At 47.6% G+C, this 20,357-nt stretch overlaps 1 protein-coding gene across 1 annotated transcript in view; it reads left to right on the forward strand.

Moving 5' to 3' along the window:
• Positions 1 to 16,163, forward strand: part of LUZP1 (leucine zipper protein 1) — a 75,672-nt gene extending 59,509 nt beyond the window's left edge. Inside the window, 2 exon segments of the mRNA XM_043506235.1 lie at positions 10,480 to 10,647; positions 12,456 to 16,163. Of these exon segments, the coding sequence (XP_043362170.1) occupies positions 10,480 to 10,647; positions 12,456 to 12,494 (207 nt within the window). The 3' untranslated portion in view covers positions 12,495 to 16,163.
• The last annotated feature ends 4,194 nt before the right edge of the window (positions 16,164 to 20,357 follow it).

Below are 20,357 nucleotides of genomic sequence, written 5' to 3' on the forward strand. Positions count from 1 at the left end.
GAGCAGTTTTAGTCATATCACACACACACAGAGCAGGGGATAGAACTGGCAACCAATAGGTAGGACAGAGCAAAAAGATGGGAGGCAAGATCCTGGGCACACCCCAGCAAACTCACAGTCCTAAGGGAGTAGTTCCATAAGAGTGAACACTATGTAGAGAGATGCTAAGAGCATGTTGAAGGGCAATGTTTAAAGCTCCAAATCCTAGAATGAGCCTGGTGTCTAGTTCAGAGCCAATGCTGGGGATGGCCTTCCAAGGAGCAAAACACAGAAGTAGTGGGGGAGAATAAAATCTGCCTGGGTAAGTACAGATGAGAACGAGGGGGAGGTACTCAATGTGCCTAAGGGATTTAGGGCCTCAAATCCCATTAAAGGTCAAGGACAGTCAATGGGGCTTGTGCTCCAACATCCATCTGGCACTTCTGAAAATCTTCTTGAGCTCAGTAGGCTTGAAGAGCATCCAAAAGAAGTGGAAATCCTACTCAAACACCAGAATTAGACTGGGACGAAACTGTCTATGTTGCTTTCATCCTCGTGTAACTGCCAGATTTTTAAAGGTATTTAGGAATCTAATGATGCAGATAGGTGCCTAGCAGGATCCTAGGTACCCAACTCTCATTGATTTCAGTAGATTTCAAACTTGATTTAAGTGAGAGTTGGGCACCCTAGCCTTTTGGAAAATCTTACTAGGCACCTATCTTCATCTTTAGATACATAATTACCTTTGAAAATTTGCCTCTTAGTTCTTTATAAACAGCAGTGGAATGTTGTTGGTGTTTTAGAGACAATCCACTATGTCAGTGTGGGCAGCCACAAACCATGACACACATTGTGGAGGACTGCAAAATGACTCAACTCCCTGGAGGTCTTCGTGCGTCAAACTTCGCTAATAAGAATGCTATGGCTTGGCTTGGTCAGATTGCATACACCAAAAAATAAGTATTGTAAACAATTTATCTTCCCAACACCTCAGAGGTGAGGCGTTATTCCTAGTGGGGAAGTTTTTAAATCTACAGGTTACCAGTGTATTAAAAGAATGGGCCAAGAAGCTTTCTGAACCATTAATGTTGATTTTTAACAAGTCTTAGAATACTAGGGAAGTTCCAGAAGTCTGGAACAATGCTACTGTTGTACCAGTATTTTAAAAGGGTAAACAGGACGATTCAGGAACTAAAGGTGGATTATCCTGACATTGATCACTAGCAAAATCATGGAAAGGCTGATACAGAGTTAAAGATGGTAGCATAATTAGTGCCAGTCGTCGTGGTTTTATGGAAAATAGGTTCTGTCAAACAAACTGGATATTTTTAATGAGATTAAAAGTTTGGTTGGTAAAAGTAACTGTTAATATAAAATACTCCTGTAGACTATTGCAAGGCATTTGACTTAGTCTTGCATGACATGCTGATTAAAAAAGATTAGCACTACACAAAATCAACATATCCTATATTATTAAATAGCTTTAAAAAGTAATTGTAACTGTCATTCAACGAGGATGTTTCTAGTGGGGTCCCACAGGGTTCTGTTCTTTATCTTAATCAATGATCTGGAAGAAAATATAAAATCATTGCTGGTAAAGTTTGCAGATGAGATAAAAAATTGGAGTGATAAATAATCATGGGGACAACCGAACTGGATTGCTTGGTAAGTTGGGCTCGTTTGAACAACATCCATTTTAATACAGCCAAACACAAGGTCATATGTCTAGGAAGAGAGAATATAAATCAGCCTCCCAGGATGGGGGACTGTATTCTGGAAAGCAATGACTCTGAAAAGGACCTAGAGCACTGTTTCTCAAACTGGGGGTCATGACCCCTCAGGGGGTCTCAAGGTTATTATATTGGAGTCGCAAGCTGGCAGCCTCAAACCCTGTTTCACCTCCAGCATTTATAATAGTGTTAAATATAAAAAAAGGATTTGTAATTTATAAGGAGGATCGCAAACACAGGCTTGCTGAGCGAAAGGGGTCGCTAATACAAAAGTTTGAGAACCACTGACCTAGAAGTTATGGTAGATAACCAACTGCACATGAATTCCCAGTGTGATGCTATAAGGGGTCCCTGGATCTACAAATGGGAATAGCAAGTACAGTAGGAAGGTGGTATTATCTCTGTGTAAGGCCTTAGTGAAACCATCACTAGATACTGTCTAGTACTGATGTCTGTATTTCAAAAAGGAAGTTATAAATGATGACTGGTCTTCAGCAGGGGTCTCCCCCATCCTCACTGAGTGCCCTAACTGCTGGGCTAAGAGTCAGTCACTCTTTTTCTGGCCTAGTGACTAACTATTTATACAAAGTGGAACAGCATCAACAGGTGAGACTAGAAGAGACCTATTTCATGCTAAGCCACAGCCCAGTGGCTAGAGCAGCCTGAAGGGGGATGGGAGTTCAAATCCCTGCTCCACAGCAAGCCAAAAGGGATTTGAACCTGGGTCTCCACTCTAAAGTCACGTAGGTGGGCTGAAGGCTATAAGGGGGAGGCAGCACAAACACCTGCGTTTCCTGGATCAGCATTGTTTAGCACAGGGCTTTGAGCTTAGAATAATAGAATATCACGGTTGGAAGGGACCTCAGGAGGTCATCTAGTCCAACCCCCTGCTCAAAGCAGGACCAATCCCCAACTAAATCATCCCAGGGCTTTGTCAAGCCTGACCTTAAAAACCTCTAAAGAAGGAGATTCCACCCCCTCCCTAGGTAACCCATTCCAGTGCTTCACCACCCTCCTAGTGAAAAAGTTTTTTCTAATATCCAACCTAAACCTCCCACACTGCAACTTGAGACCATTACTCCTCGCTCTGTCATCTGCCACCACCGAGAACAGTCTAGATCCATCCTCTTTGGAACTCCCTTTCAGATAGTTGAAAGCAGCTATCAAATCCCCCCTCATTCTTCTCTTCTGCAGACTAAACAATCCCAGTTCCCTCAGCCTCTCCTCATAAGTCACGTGCTACAGGCCCCTAATCATTTTTGTTGTCCTCCGCTGGACTCTTTCCAATTTTTCCACATCTTTCTTGTAGTGTGGGGCCCAAAACTGGACACAGTACTCCAGATGAGGCCTCACCAATGCCGAATACAGGGGAATGATCATGTCCCTCGATCTGCTGGCAATGCCCCTACTTATACAGCCCAAAATGCTGTTAGCCTTCTTGGCAAAAAGTTTCAGAGTAGCAGCCGTGTTAGTCTGTATTCGCAAAAAGAAAAGGAGTACTTGTGGCACCTTAGAGACTAACGAATTTATTAGAGCATAAAGTGAGCTGTAGCTCACGAAAGCTTATGCTCTAATAAATTTGTTAGTCTCTAAGGTGCCACAAGTACTCCTTTTCTTTTTGGCAAAAAGGGCACACTGTTGACTCATATCCAGCTTCTCGTCCACTGTAACCCCTAGGTCCTTTTCTGCAAAACTGCTGCCTAGCCATTCAGTCCCTAATCTGTAGCAGTGCATGGGATTCTTCTGTCCTAAGTGCAGGACTCTGCACTTGTCCTTGTTGAACCTCATCAGATTTCTTTTGGCTCAATCCCCTAATTTGTCTAGGTCCCTCTGGATCCTATCCCTACCCTCCAGCATATTTACCTCTCCTAGCAGATTAGTGTCATCCGCAAACTTGTTGAGGGTGCAATCCACCGGGCCAGGACCGACCCTTGGGGCACTCCACTTGATACCGACTGCCAACTAGACCTGGAGCCATTGATCACTACCCATTGAGCCCGATGATCTAGCCAGCTTTCTATCCACCTTATCGTCCATCCAGCCCAAACTTCTTTAACTTGCTGGCAAGGATACTGTGCAAGACCGTATCAAAAGCTTTGCTAAAGTCAAGGAGTAACATGTCCACTGCTTTCCCCTCATCCACAGAGCCATTTATCTTGTCATAGAAGGCAATTAGGTTAGTCAGGCGTGACTTGCCCTTGGTGAATCCATGCTGACTGTTCCTGATCACTTTCCTCTCCTCTGAGTGCTTCAAAATTGATTCCTTGAGGACCCGCTCCAGGGATTTTGGTGATTGAGGTGATTTTTCCAGGGACTGAGGTGAGGCTGACTGGCCTGTAGTTCCCCGGATCCTCCTTCTTCCCTTTTTTTAAAGATGGGCACTACATTAGCCTTTTCCAGTCAGCTGGGACCTCCCCGATCACCATGAGTTTTCAAAGATAACGGCCAATGGCTCTGCAATCACATCCACCAACTCCTTTAGCACCCTCAGATGCAGTGCATCCAGCCCCATGGACTTGTGCTCATCCAGCTTTTCTAAATAGTCCCAAACCACTTCTTTCTCCACAGAGGGCTGGTCACCTCCTCCCCATCCCGTGCTGCCCAGTGCAGAAGTCTGGGAGCTGACCCTGTTCGTGAAGACAGGCAAAAAAAGCGTTGAGTACCTTAGCTTTTTCCACATCCTCTGTCACTAGATTGCCTCCCTCATTCAGTAAGGGGCCCACACTTTCCCTGACCACCTTCTTATTGCTAACATACCTGTGGAAACCCTTCTTGTTACTCTTAAAATCCCTTGCTAGTTGCAACTCCAAGTGCGATTTGGCCTTCCTGATTTCACTCCTGCATGCCTGAGCAATATTTTTATACTCCTCCCTGGACACTTGTCGAAGCTTCCACTTCTTGTAAGCTTCTTTTTTGTGTTTAAGATCAGCTGGGATTTCACTGTTAAGCCAAGCTGGTCGCCTGCCATGTTTACTATTCTTTCTACACATCGGGATGGTTTGTCCCTGTAATCTCAATAAGGATTCTTTAAAATACAGCCAGCTCTCCTGGACTCCTTTCCCCCTCATGTTATTCTCCCAGGGGATCCTGCCCATCAGTTCCCTGAGGGAGTCAAAGTCTGCTTTTCTGAAGGCCAGGGTCCGTATTCTGCTGCTCCCCTTTCTTCCCTGTGTCAGGATTCTGAACTCGACCATCTCATGGTCACTGCCTCCCAGGTTCCCATCCACTTTTGCTTCCCCTACTAATTCTTCCCTGTTTGTGAGCAGCAGATCAAAAAGAGCTCTGCCCCTAGTTGGTTCCTCCAGCACTTGCACCAGGAAATTGTCCCCTACACTTTCCAAAAACTTCCTGGATTGACTGTGCACTGCTGTATTGCTCTCCCAGCAAATATCGGGGTGATTGAAGTCTCTCATGCCTGCCAAAGTGAGGTCCCATAGGCAAGATAGATGGGCAGAGCTGGCCCTAGGTGTTTTGCCAACCAGGGTGGAAAAACCCAGCCAAGTGATGTCACACACTCCGACTTCACGGTATTGAGTTGGCACCCCCAGAAATTGGCACCCAGGGCACCTGCCTCTCCAGGTGGCCCTGTCAGCATGGGAATGCTGAAATTGAGGCTGCTGCCAGGGTTCTTGTGTGAGCGAAGTACCTAGGTGTTAGGACTGAGGTACTGTGTGCACATACCCAGTGGCAGATTTTAGGCATCTAAGTGACTTTGCAGGTGGTAATTTAGGTGCCTACAGGGTTAAGTGGCAGCTGAGTGGGGCTTCTAAGGATCTAAATGTTGGATGCAGGCATCTGAAGTGTCTGTTAGGGGCCTGAATTCCTTTGTGGATCTAGCCCTTTCTGTTCAAAGTCTCTCCTGTGGGAATTGTGCTGGGGAACTAAAGAGGGGTGTCTTTTATCTCCTTTAATCTTCACATTAGTCATGCATAAGGCTACATTTTAGTCACAGGTATTTTTAGTAAAAGTCATGGACAGGTCACGGGCAGTAAACAAAAATTCACGGCCCATGACCTGTCCATGACTTTTACTAAAAATACCTGTGACTAAATCTTGGGGAGGGGGTGCCACTAGTGCTGGGGGGGGCAACCTGGGGGTGCCACAGCCCCACTCCCCGCAGGTGTTGGAGAGGAGGCAGGCGGCACTGCTTGGCCTGGGACCCCCACTAATGCTGGGGGAGGGGTTGGCAGGGCTGGCAGGCTCTCTACCCGGCTCCACAGCTCCCCAGAAGTGGCAACAGCCCTCAGCTCCTAGGCAGAGGTGTGGCCAGGTGGGTCTGCATTTTTGCCTCCACCCGAAGAACCAGATTCACAGCTCCCATTGGCTGGGAAACACAGCCAATGGGAGCTGCGGTGGCAGTGCCTACACACAGAGGCAGCGCACAGAGCCCCCTGGCCATGCCCCCATGCCAGAGCCCTCATCCCTTCCTGTGCCTTAGCCCCCACCCCAAACTCTTGTTGCTGCTGGGGGAAGGGGGCACGGTGGCTCGAGGCTGCCCCAGCAGCGACCAGTGCAGCTGGCCCAGGGGCTGCCTGAGTTGCTCAGACGGCCCCCAGGCCAGCCACACCAGCCGCTGCAGAAGTCACGGAGGTCCTGGAAAGTCATGGAATCCATGATTTCTGTAACAAACTCGCAGCCTTAGCAATGGAGCCTATTGCACAGTGAATTTATCACAGGAATAGAACTTGCAAGAACACATCAGCTGTAATCACCAGAGATGTGATATTATTTGTATCTAACCCAAACAGCTAAAGAAATCCGTGACTTTAGGAAAACGAGTGGCTTTAAAGTAAATTATGCCAAATCTGAAGTGCTGTCTGTGAATTTGCCAGACTCTGAGAAGTCACCCCTCCAGAAAACATTTGATACAAATATCTGGGAATCAGATCTCAAACTGCCTAGAAGAGCTCTATGATTTCAATATCAGAGCACTACCTCAGGAAATGAGAAAAGATTTGGAGTGCTGGGGGAAGTATGCAATTTCTTGTTTAGGGATACTAGTCACACTCAAAATGAATATTTTGCGAAGGACATTCTTCTTGTTTCAAAATCTTCCTATAATCATCCCAGATAAAACTCTAGGAAGAATACACAGAGTGGTGTTAGAATGTAGATGGAATAAGAAAAGTTTTTTTCTTTAAAACAAACTAAATGCATAAAGTTATGTTTATGAGACTATGCACATTTACAACCACAAAGTCCAGAAATGGAAAAGTTGCTTCCAGTAGCAGTATGTAACCAGATGCATTGCAAAGGTGGCGTATATTTTAATTCTGCTTTGCTTATTTAAGAGGTAGTTTAGGATCCCATCTTCAGAGACAGCTGCTAATTTTAGAGTATACAGTTTTTGGCTACCCGGTTGAAATCAATGGGAGCTGTAGATTTTCTTCATCTCTCAAAATCAAACACTAGGGCCCAGATCCTCAAAAGTGCTTAGAGGCCTATCTTCCTCTGCTCATACCTAAGCACGCCATTGAGGTGCCACTGGCATTTTGAAAGCCGTGACTCAGCTGGTGCCTAAGTGCCCTGGGTACCTAAGTTTCCACTGGTTAGGATTTGCACAACTGCCGAAGTACTGACTCTGCCCCACAGCTACTGAGCTGCTCCGAGCCCTCACTGAAGCTGAAGCCCCATAACCCCCGAAGCAGGATTCTCAAACTAGGCAGGGGAATATTTGGCTTGCTAGTGAGGTCTAATCCAGTCGGCATTCTCTGAGCAGGCCTAAGTCCTGATACCAGTCAGACCCCACAGCAGGAGGGCTGGAGACAGGCCACCAATAGGCAGCAGAGAGTCTGCAGAAATGAGCACCAGGGCCAAAGGGAAATGTAGGGCAAGCATGAGAGAGGGACCAAGCATGAGCAAGAAACAGACAGAGAAATAGTTACAGATGCTAGGACCATCCCGATGAGTCGAAAGAATAGTAAATATGGCAGGCGACCAGCTTGGCTTAATGGTGAAATCCTAGCGGATCTTAAACATAAAAAAGAAGCTTACAAGAAGTGGAAGGTTGGACATATGACCAGGGAAGAGTATAAAAATACTGCTCGGGCATGTAGGAAAGATATCAGGAGGGCCAAATCGCACCTGGAGCTGCAGCTAGCAAGAGATGTCAAGAGTAACAAGAAGGGTTTCTTCAGGTATGTTGGCAACAAGAAGAAAGCCAAGGAAAGTGTGGGCCCCTTACTGAATGAGGGAGGCAAGCTAGTGACAGAGGATGTGGAAAAAGCTAATGTACTCAATGCTTTTTTTGCTTCTGTTTTCACTAACAAGGTCAGCTCCCAGACTGCTGTGCTGGGCAACACAAAATGGGGAAGAGATGGCCAGCCCTCTGTAGAGATAGAGGTGGTTAGGGACTATTTAGAAAAGCTGGACGTGCACAAGTCCATGGGGCCGGACGAATTGCATCCGAGAGTGCTGAAGGAATTGGCGGCTGTGATTGCAGAGCCCTTGGCCATTATCTTTGAAAACTCGTGGCGAACGGGGGAAGTCCCGGATGACTGGAAAAAGGCTAATGTAGTGCCCATCTTTAAAAAAGGGAAGAAGGAGGATCCTGGGAACTACAGGCCAGTCAGCCTCACCTCAGTCCCTGGAAAAATCATGGAGCAGGTCCTCAAAGAATCAATCCTGAAGCACTTAGAGGAGAGGAAAGTGATCAGGAACAGTCAGCATGGATTCACCAAGGGAAGGTCATGCCTGACTAATCTAATCGCCTTTTATGATGAGATTACTTGTTCTGTGGATGAAGGGAAAGCAGTGGATGTATTGTTTCTTGACTTTAGCAAAGCTTTTGACACGGTCTCCCACAGCATTCTTGTCAGCAAGTTAAGGAAGTATGGGCTGGATGAATGCACTATAAGGTGGGTAGAAAGCTGGCTAGATTGTCGGGCTCAACGGGTAGTGATCAATGGCTCCATGTCTAGTTGGCAGCCGGTGTCAAGTGGAGTGCCCCAGGGGTCGGTCCTGGGGCCCGTTTTGTTCAATATCTTCATAAATGATCTGGAGGATGGTGTGGATTGCACTCTCAGCAAATTTGCGGATGATACTAAACTGGGAGGAGTGGTAGATACGCTGGAGGGGAGGGATAGGATACAGAAGGACCTAGACAAATTGGAGGATTGGGCCAAAAGAAATCTAATGAGGTTCAATAAGGATAAGTGCAGGGTCCTGCACTTAGGATGGAAGAATCCAATGCACCGCTACAGACTAGGGACCGAATGGCTCGGCAGCAGTTCTGCGGAAAAGGACCTAGGGGTGACAGTGGACGAGAAGCTGGATATGAGTCAGCAGTGTGCCCTTGTTGCCAAGAAGGCCAATGGCATTTTGGGATGTATAAGTAGGGGCATAGCGAGCAGATCGAGGGACGTGATCGTTCCCCTCTATTCGACACTGGTGAGGCCTCATCTGGAGTACTGTGTCCAGTTTTGGGCCCCACACTACAGGAAGGATGTGGATAAATTGGAAAGAGTACAACGAAGGGCAACGAAAATGATTAGGGGTCTAGAGCACATGACTTATGAGGAGAGGCTGAGGGAGCTGGGATTGTTTAGTCTGCAGAAGAGAAGAATGAGGGGGGATTTGATAGCTGCTTTCAACTACCTGAAAGGGGGTTTCAAAGAGGATGGCTCTAGACTGTTCTCAATGGTAGCAGATGACAGAACGAGGAGTAATGGTCTCAAGTTGCAATGGGGGAGGTTTAGATTGGATATTAGGAAAAACTTTTTCACTAAGAGGGTGGTGAAACACTGGAATGCGTTACCTAGGGAGGTGGTAGAATCTCCTTCCTTAGAGGTTTTTAAGGTCAGGCTTGACAAAGCCCTGGCTGGGATGATTTAACTGGGACTTGGTCCTGCTTTGAGCAGGGGGTTGGACTAGATGACCTTCTGGGGTCCCTTCCAACCCTGATATTCTATGATTCTATGATTCTATGACATGGGCTACCTAAGCTGCTGAACTGGCTTAGAGCCCTGATCCTCAAAGGTATTTAAACACCTAACTCCTATGGGAATTAGGTGCTTAAATACCTTTGAGAATCTGGACCTAGGACCCTAACTGCAGGAGAGCATTCGTGGCTGAGGATCCTCAGTGGAGGGAAGATGCCAGGTCGTACCATGTCAGCCACTTATGTCAGCCACTATGCCCCTTTCTTCTCTCTACCCCTCTCCTCAACCTTTTGCTCCTGACTGGCTTAGATGGCTCCCTGTTCAGCTATCTGGCTTCTTATGGGGGGTCTGGGCACCTAGCATAGGCTGAAATGCAACAGGGCGGCAGAGCACCTAGGGGTTACGCATTGCAACCCTGATCAGAGCAATGCTGAGGTATCTCTAAGGATCTGGGCCTATGTGTCTAATGCTGGGCACCCAAAAAGGGCACCCTCATTCAGTGCCCACTTCAAAAAATGTTGACTTCAGAACGCTGCTGTTTATTTTGATAAATATTAATTGAAAACGAAGCAGTTTGCCCTGAAGCCAAGTTAATGGTGCTGTTGCGGTCCTAGTTTCTGCATTTCTTGACTGATTAAACTGTTCTTTTAACTTTGGAACTTTGTCACGGCACCAGCTATTCTGCACTCTGTGTTTGCTGTGGGAATACATGGGCAGCAGGTTGTTTGCTGATGATTCAAAGTTATTTTCATCAGTAAAACTGACAGAGGACAGTGAGGTTCCCCAGAAGGCTTTATGCACAGCACAATGGATGGTGAAACTCACTGTGGGCACTCTCTGATGTATTGAACAGCATAAGATTTCCAACCTTTTTGCTCCTATTACTACAGGAGGAAAGCAAAGATTTTGTTCCCAGTTCCAGAAGAAAACAATATGGCTCTTCTGACCAGCTGTCCCAGACTGAGACTTCAGAGAAAAGGCCAGCCTCCCAGATGGAGCTGCAGCGGCGCCCTGGAACTAGCCCCCATGCACAGCTGGGCAGCAAGACAGAGGACCAGGTAGGTCTATTCTAAAGAGGACTAAACTAGTCAAGGGTGAAGCATGAGTCTCGTGCTTCAGAGATTTGCAAGCTTGCTGACTTTCACCCTACAGCCAGGTCAGCCCTGGGGCCACTGCTGCTGCAGGGTTGGGGGGGCCATTCCTGCCCATATTCTTGGGGTATGAGGATCCTTCCTATCTCTTTTCACACAGGGGACAGGGTCACAGGGGCATAGGTAAGTGGGTGGAAGGTCAGGTGGCTATTTTTGCTCCCTGTGTGATTAGGGATGAGGAACAGTGCTGGAGCTGCCCAGAAGAACTCTTTCTGTTCAGTGTTTGTTGAGAAGCAAATTCAACAGATTGCAAATCAGCTGGGGTGACATCTGTTTTGCCTCACTCTGAACTTTCCTTTGGGTACAGGCTTGTGTGCAGGGTCTCTTGCCATTGATTTTCATTTGTCAGTGTTTGGAGTAGTGGGGGGTGAGGAAATCCTCTTTCACAAGCACCACTTTCCTCCCCACACAGAGAACTCAGAGGGGATTTGCATGAGCCTACATTGCACTTTAACACCCATGGCTGGCCCATGGCAGCTAACTTGGCTTTGCAGGGCTTGAACTGCAGGCCCGTGAAATTTTAGTTGCATATGTTCAGGCTTGGGCTCGACCCTGAGCTTTGGGACTCTCCCCCTCATGGAGTCCCAAGCCTGGGATTCAGCCTGAGCCCAGATGCCTCTGTAGCAATTAAACAGCCCTGTTGCCTGAGCCGTGCAAGCCTGGGTCAGCTGACGTGAGCCTGAGCATGTGCATGGCCAAGCCTAGGAAACACTGCCTGGGAACCCCTAAAGAGATGAATTTTTTGACATTTGGCTGTTGTTCCTGCAGAGCCTGTCTGCATTGGCACTTAGAGATGCATGACATCTGTCATGAATATGCTTTTTCCAATGTATGCTGTTCGCAAAGTAAGCACTATGCAACTTAATGTGACTGCTGTGAAAAGTGACTGTCAAATGGCATCATGGGGCTCCATATGCATTGTGTCTCCATGACTCGAGATCAGATTTGTCTAATTTGGAAATAAGAAGACCTGTTTTATAACTGTAAATGCCACCAACTCCTCTTCGGGTCTGAGAGTCAAGCTGGGTTCTTTCCATTCCCTGCATCATCACCAATGGTAGTTATTCTTCAGCCAAAGTATTACCACAGGGTCCCCTTAAGGCTAGGGGCATTGCATGGGTGTCATTAGGGTCATGATCTGCAGAAAATGGGGCTCCACAGACTTAGCTGAGGGCTTATTTTGGCCCTGCAGGGTCACCTATTACTGGTGATGATACACAAGATGAGCCCAGTGCGATTCATAGATTCATAGGCTGCCTTCTTGAGATTGGCAGCTGGAAAACCCTGGAAACTAGTGCCCAGGTTATATCCGCTGGGAAACAGGCCAGGTCCCTCAGGGATAAATTCCATAAAACGGAGAAAACAGCAACTACAAAACTGTGTGCTCCTTCTGTAGCTTAAGGACACTGATTTAACAAATAGGACCTGTCCCTGGACAAGGCCATGGTATCACTGGGAAGCCTAAGGATGAGATGAGGCATGTCAGAGCTGTTCCAGTGTAAATACAGAAAGGGGGTAGGTTCCACTGGCCAGATCTGACCTTGTCTGCTCCCTCTGAGTTGCCCTGCCTGTATATGAGGCTATGGCATTTGCTTCCCCCAGGGGAAGGTAGGAGAGGAGGTAAAGGGAGACGGTCTGGGTGGTGGTGGCTCTCCAAGAGAAATTGTGATCTCTGAGCTGCTCAGTATGTGATGCTGTGGGGTTCTCTCTTCTAGGCCATTTCCCACTCCTCCCAGATGACCTCTAGGAGATGAACTTCTTTCCTTTCACCAAATGGACACTCCATTTCGTGGGGCAAGAGCCAAGGATGTTACTAGCTGCATGGGTGTCATTCCTGCCTTGTAAATGCAACGAAGCCTTCATCTAGCCTGGAATCTGTTTTCTGATGTGATTTGTGTGGGACAGAAGATTAACCAGCACATTTTCCTTCTCTGCCAGGAAGGTGGCTGCAGAGACTTCTCTCAGGGGAACCCCACTTCTCATCTCTGGGCTGAGACTGGATTTGTCTCCACAGGAATATAGGTCTGTATCAGTATGGAAACTCCTCTGGGTCCATGGCCACTGCTTCTATAGCCTGTTATGGTACTTGCAGTACAAAAGAGAACCCTACATTAACCACTGTAATTTATAAAGAACACTAGACCTACCCCAGTGGCCACAATGCAACTGTCTCTCACAGCTGCTGAGCACATCTGGTTTTTCAAAAGGAACCAAGTCCTTCCACATCTGAAAGTTTTCAGTGTCATGATGAAAGTTTGCATTATTCTTAATCTGCCTCTGCTATTGCTCAGTCAAAATACTTTGCACCAGGAAAGCACATGATTTCCAAGAACTCTTCAACCACATGTAGGAGGAACGCATTCACCCCAGGTCACATCCCTGTGCAGAGAACATTGCTTAGAGACCTTCTTCCCCAGGACTCCTGCCACAGGCCTGGCATGCTTTACCACCCCATTCCTCCTTGGCCAGAGATTTGATAATACAAGGCTGTTTACTGAGCCAAGCAAAACAGCAATGAACGCTTCCCCCAGCTTGGACCTGGCTGCCTTTCAACCAGAGCTCTCTGCTCCCCTCGGCCCCACCCACCCACCCTCCTCCCCCACCTTAGCTGCCATGCACTAAGGTTCATGAGTGGAGCTTTGCACCCTGCACTCGAAGGCAGAACCCTCCTCTCCAAGAGGGGCTTCTCTTCCTTCCCAAAAGGCACAAATGAGCATTGAGCTAAACTGGGATTAATATGCTCAGGCCATTCTCCAGCCCTGCCAGGAGCCATCCTGTGCTTCTCCCTTCTGGCCAGAGGCTGTTCTACCTTCTCCCCACTACCCCTCTGGACAGGGGCTATTCCATGAATCTCCCCATCATGCTTCAGGACAGGGTGGTTGCCTGAACCTTCCTGTCTCCCCTCTGGCCAGGCTGGGAGCCATTCCACCCTGGCTAGGATCCAGGCACAATCAAAGATTATAGAAGTGTGTTTCCAAGGTCAATGTCCTCAGCAGAAAGAGATGGGGAGGGGAAGGGGACAGAAGCAGACTTCATTGCATTGGCTATTAGTGCTGCATGGCACCCACCTGGTCAGTGAGGGAGAAGGGGGTGCAGCATGTCTCCCAACCAGATCAGTGTGGGAGAGGGGAGGGGGGTTGCAGCCTGGCTCCCAGCCTGGTCATTGCTGGGCGGGGAGAGGTGCAGCATGGCTCCCAGCCCGGTCAGTGCGGAGGGCGGGGTGGGGAGAGGTGCTGCCTGGCTCCCAGCCCAGTCCAGTGATCTCCTAGTCTGTTTGTTCTTGGGGAAGGCAGTTTGCATGTGAATCACAGACGGATACAGAGCCCTCATGTTCCCATAGGCAACCCCATCCCTGTCCCATCTCCCCATCCCCAACTCACATATAGAAACAGCTGCTCCTTTCCTCAGAACTCTCCTTTAGCCATCAGGAGTGGCTGCCCCACTCCATAGGAGATCACCAGTGGGCCCAGCCAATCCAGGGGCTGGGGTTAGGGAGGGAAGCTGGAGCAATAATAGGACTCTACTGAGCCCTTATCTTCTGCACCCACCTAGCCCCCGGGCACTGTAACTGGGGCATTCTGCACTCAGGCCCAGGGAGGAAGGAGTCCCTGTCAGGTCCCAGGAAACAACATTGCCTTCCCCTCACGCTTGCCACTGGGTCTCCCCAGCACCTGGAAGCCATGGAGGAGCTCAGCCTGGGAGGCTGCTGGGTAAGGGCCAGTTCACTCAGAGCCCCTGTGCTTGGCCTATCCAATGCAATGTGAGGGGAGGATTCATTGCCTGACATTCATGCCCTCAGCCCCACACCAGGAGAGCTGAGCTCATTTTGTGGCTGCCTCCTGCCCATGCTGCAACCTCGTATGGTAAGGACAGCAGAGCCAAGCATGCCCCGATGACAGGAGTGTCCTGAGCCTAAGTCGTTGTGGCCAAGAGAGGGGGTGATCTGCTCCCAGAACAAATATCTTACTACATGACATCTCAGGGCTTCCCTGTAAGACTGTTAGCCTCTGGGGAGCAGCCTGCTGCAGACACAAGTCTGTGGTGCTACACTGCAGACTGGCCCAGCTGTGGGGCTCAGACCCTGGGGTCTGTTTGACACTCTCCCTCACACCTTATGTAGCACACCAATTCCCCTTGGGGACCACTGCTCCAGTCCCTCTCCTTTACACCATCTGCTGGGCAAAAGGAGTCCTGCAGACTCCTCCACCTTCGCTTTGAGGCAGCTGCAGTAGGCTCTTCACCCTCTGCTGGTAGGACACCATTGCATATAACAGTTTCCTCTCCACCCTCTCACAGCCACCACGAACCTCTACTGAAAGGGAACGAGGCTGGAACTCAGTGTTTGTTGACAGTGTTAATGCTCCACACAATTGACATGTTTGGCCCTTCCAGGGGTGCGGAGGGAGGGTTTAGCCTTCACTTGCCTTCTTTCCTTTTAAGCTGGGCACATCCTGTCCCATCACACCTGGAAGCAGCAGTTCAGAACTCTGAACACTCTGTACCATCGCTGGACCCAAATTCCCAATGTACCCCACAGGAGACAGCACTTTGTGAGCAGTAAGGAAGAAGTGCTCCCCAGGCCGGCCAGCCGGACTAGCAGCACAACCACATCTGGATCATGGCTGGTTTCATTCTCTTGGGAAGGGTGATTGCACTTTTGTGTTAACTCTGCTCTAAGCATAGTCAAAGTCACAGTACAAGGCTTTCTTTGTATGCTGGTAAAAGACCAATCCTTCCTCTTTACCTCTTTCCCCCTTACTTTCCCAAGGTTCATGGCTAAAATTTCAACCGTGCTGAAGTAACTTTGAAGCCTAAATCCCACTGCTATCACTGGACCTCGTCTCCGCAGTGAGTTGGGCTATGTCATCTGTGGTAAATGGCTCACTGGGCACCAGCAGCATGTGAGCCCATCCTCCAAAGGCTTGTTCTTCTGCCATTGTGCCTCTGTCCCAGTCCATGCACTACCTTGCTGCTGGCTGAGCCTGCCCCTCTGTGCAGGGTTAGAGTAGCTCTCTGATCCTTGCCATTCATGCAGGGAACTAGCTGAACCATTCCCATGGCCACCAAGGGGCATTAGCCTGCTGTAGCTCATCCCAGCTTCAGTGAAGGTGTCTGTGCTGTGGCTGTTCCCCTGCTGGACGCCTTCTCGGTGCCCTCGAGGTTCACGTACCCAGCATAGACTCTGTGGTTCCTTCCAAGCCTTTCCTCATTCCCACCCTGCCTCAGCTAAGTACAGGGCTGCCACTGGCTGTTTCCAAGGCATTCATTTCACTCCTTACTGGGGCAGCTTTGAGGTCACCAGATGCCAGTCGTGTACCCACAAGTCCCTGCCTTGTCCTCTAGCCCTCACAGGCTCCCTCTCTAAGATGCTGTGCAGCAAAGTCATTTTGGCCTTGATCCAATGAAACTCTTAAGTATGTGCATAACTTTCAGCCCAAGTACAGTCCCACTGACTTCAGAATGAAAGGTACACACATGCATAGATGATTTGCTGGATCAGAGCCTTGGACAAACGCAGCCAGCAGTCTGCAGTGATCTCTGGCCTTGCCATTCCTCAGCTTAATGCCCCTGTGTCTCCTGAGGTGGGAGCTGTGCTACATGCACCATCACTCCAGCTCCCTTCAGTCTGCGCAGAACCTGGGCAGGAGGACAGAACCTCGTTCCCTTATGTTGCTAATGGGGCAGAGTTCACACATCCCCTGCATCTGCTCCCTCTGAAGCCAGAGGGGATGTTGCCAGACATGTCACTGAGAGCAGGAATGGGGCCATGCTACCTTAGATGCAGTTATCCACACACTGGGTAATGGCCTTCCTCAGTCTGCCTGCAAACAGGAACTCCCCATTTGGACAGCCATAAAATTCAAGTCCCACAATCAGCACAGGGGGGCAGCCCACCTTCCCTGCACTTAAACTCATTTCTGAAATTCAGGTCCAATGCGACCACTGCCCTTTCCCTCTAACGGCCTTGTCACGAGAGCCAAGGGCAAATGCAGTGAGTCTCATCGTTAACTCTGAATGGTTCCAGCTCCCATCAGAGCCTGTCCACACACAGCATCAGCAGCCTTTCAGCTGTGGACAAGTAGCACTGGAGTGTCCAGTGCCACTTCTACACTCCGCAGGAGGGTCCTATGGAAGCCAGACACAGTGGATCCAGTGCTGTCTCCTTACTCCAGGGCCCTGGGGCCCAGAGAGAGGAGCAGATAAGAACTTGTCTTCAGTTATCCTGGCCAGTAGTTCGGACTGTTCATTCACTACTTTAAGGCATATTATTTGGATTCCTGTTCTTGAATAGAAACAATCTCACTACCATTTCACTGGTTGTAAATAATGAATGTAAATGTCAGTCAGTAACTGTAGGTTGTGGGTTATCTTCTTAACAAACCTGAGATTAACTCTGAGCGAGAAATCCTCATTGAAACCTAACGGGGACATATCCCCTAAACCTGAGTGCAATAGGAGTTGATTGTATTATTAAACTAATATTAATGATTTCAGGAAACGATATTTTACTCAAATTGCACACTTTTGAGAACAGCTGTAAAATAGAGTAAATATTTGTAAATATGGTCAGCACTGGGGAAATGTTGTTTGTAATTGTAGCATATGAATATGGTGGGGTTTCCATGGATTTGATAATGCTGAAAATGTGAATCAGACATTCAGAGAATTCCAAAGTTGTAACTGTATTTGTTGCCTGTGGGAGTGTGTAACCGTTGTTCTCGTCTCCCAAGAAACACTTGAAAAGAAATCCAACCCTTTATATGCAGACCACACCTCCCATCTAGAGAGGAGGTTTTGGCAAAACTGGTATTTACCAAGGGGGTGTTCACACTGCCGCGGACAGCCTCAAGCCAGGCCTGCTTCAGGAACCTCTTGGACTAGGTGGTTCAAGAGTAGCTCCCTTCAGCTTCCCTCCTGTCTGGAAATGAAACTGCAGCCATCCCTGGGGATGCATTGCGCAAGGTATGGCCCCTCCAGTGGCTCTAGAAATTCAGGAGTCTGAATTCCTGATGTTCATTGCTGTCACAGTTTATCAATGCTGGGAATTGCCAGGAACCAGCTCATTAGACATGACAGAGGCAACAGGAGGGCTATGATGCTGAAGATGCTCAGAAAAGCAAGGAAAATAAGGAATAGGATGCATGTGGCTCCGGTGGGTGTTTAGGGGGAAGGATTTACACAGAGTGAGAAACAGTTACACTAATGCCCACATTTAATAGAACTAGCCACACTCACCCCACTCGTGCAAAAAGACCATTTACTACACAAAAGGTGAACAGTGATGTAGCTGCTTTGTAGGGCATACAGCACAAGGGATCAGCTAACTCTTCCTTGATTATCCAGTGTGCATTGGGGAGGCATCTTTGCCTTGCTGCCATTCAGCACCTGAGCACTCCAGATAGTGTGGAATGTATTTTTAACAGATTAAATACATTTTTTTGTATTTGTAGATGTTTTATTGGGGAACTGGGTCCAGTCATGGTGTTACAGGCAGATAGTAAACCAGGTATCTTTTCCTTTTCACATATTCCTGCTAAATTATGAGAGTCCAATTCAAGTTCATTCTTTTCCGAGGTTCTATTATTTACAGTTCCCCTCTACTCCAGATACACCAAGAGAGCTACCGGCAGTGTCCTGACTCTCACAAAACTCATGTAAGCATGTTCAGAAGGGAAAAGCCTTCTCATTCCTCTCCACACTGCTTAAAGATGGTGCTCACCTCCTACCAGTTATATAGCGCTCCTAGTCTGCATGCCAAGTTTAAACACAGTTTATCTGCATGTATCTCCTGACTAATGCTGTCAGCTCTACAATATGTAATCAATAAAATTATCCCTTTGTACGTGTTATTGGGTTATGTGTGATTTGGGGCTGAGGTGGTTCTCTTACCCATCTTGTTTGTGACTTGGCAGGTTTTTAGCTTCTCCATCTATGGAGTTGACATGACCTCACATCCATGCTCCCACAGCAAACTGAAATCAATTTTTTTAATGTAGCATCATAGCCCTAGGCCATAATTCATATCAAACAAATACATGTTTTAAAATCAACACTGCTCAATAAAATTAACACATTTTAGAAACACAAAAATGAAAAACATATGACAGCTCTTCTCCTAAAATCAGTTACACCTTTAAAATCAACCCTGCACCATCAAAAAAATATACAAAAACAAACTAACAAAAATACATTATTTCCTCAGGGTCATACAATTGGTGAGGCCTCATCTGGAGTACTGTGTCCAGTTTTGGGCCCCACACTACAAGAAGGATGTGGAAAAATCGGAAAGAGTCCAGCGGAAGGCAACAAAAATGATTAGGGGACTGGAGCACATGATTTATGAGGAGAGGCTGAGGGGACGGATTATTTAGTCTGCAGAAGAGAAGAATGAGGGGGATTTGATAGCTGCTTTCAACTACCTGAAAGGGGGTTCCAAAGAGGATGGATCTAGACTGTTCTCAGTGGTAGCAGATGACAGACCAAGGAGTAATGGTCTCAGTTGCAGCGTGGGAGGTTTAGGTTGGATATTAGGAAAAACGTTTTCTCTAGGAGGGTGGTGAAGCACTGGAATGGGTTACCTAGGGAGGTGGTGAAATCTCCTTCCTTAGAGGTTTTTATGGTCAGGCTTAACAAAGACCTGGCTGGGATGTTTTAGTTGGGGATTGGTCCGGCTTTGAGCAGAGGGTTGGACTAGATGACCTCCTGAGATCCCTTCCAACCCTGATATTCTATGATTCTATGAACGCATCCTTTCACACACATTTTTCTTGTATTTGCCCGCAACCAGGCAAATACAGTAATAACCTATATAATCACTACAGAAAAAATACTCTAGTTTTTGAGCTAGTGCAGTAAATAGTATTTGCGCTAGGAATGGGACTCATAATTTATTTTCTCAGATGACAGTACATAATACAAGCAAGTAGAAAGTATGATTAAATCTTCAACCTAGCCAGACCAGTGCGGACAAAGATTGACATTATAGCTTTCAAAAATAATATACATCCTTTCTAGATAGAATATCTGCATAGTTTGGAAACAGCCATAAAGACCATCCTTTATGTACTATTGTTCAGGTTAGCCAAATATTTCAATTATTAATATGCTCTAAATGAGAAAGCCCAGTGGCCATATCTGCTGTACAGATAACTATAATGTCCAACTGTTTGCAAATACCTTCTGTTCTCAGCTTGAGTAAAGATTTCATGTTCTTGCCTGCAGTCCAAGCCAGGTCAAATTCCGAGAAGCCCAGATGATACAGCTAGATTCTCACTGGAACATATCAAGGGAGACTATGCCAGGCTGGGGAAGATGCTTAAGGAAATCAAGGCTCAGGTGATTTTCAGTGGGATTTTGCCTGTTCCTAGAGAATGGAACAAAGGTGTGACAAGATTATGATGATCAACAGATGGCTCAGGCAGTGGTGCTATAAGGAGGGCTTTGGGATGTATGGCCACTGGGAAGCATTCATGGACAGAGAACTGTTCTTTCGGGATGGACTTCACCTGAGTAAGGAGGGAAATAGACTTCTAGGATGGAGGATGGCACAACTGATCAAGAGAGCTTTAAACTAGGAATCTGGGGGAGATGGTTGGGAGATGTCCAGGTAATCTCCA

Source organism: Dermochelys coriacea, chromosome 19 (assembly GCF_009764565.3).
Source record: "Dermochelys coriacea isolate rDerCor1 chromosome 19, rDerCor1.pri.v4, whole genome shotgun sequence".
Classification (NCBI taxonomy): Eukaryota; Metazoa; Chordata; order Testudines; family Dermochelyidae; genus Dermochelys; species Dermochelys coriacea.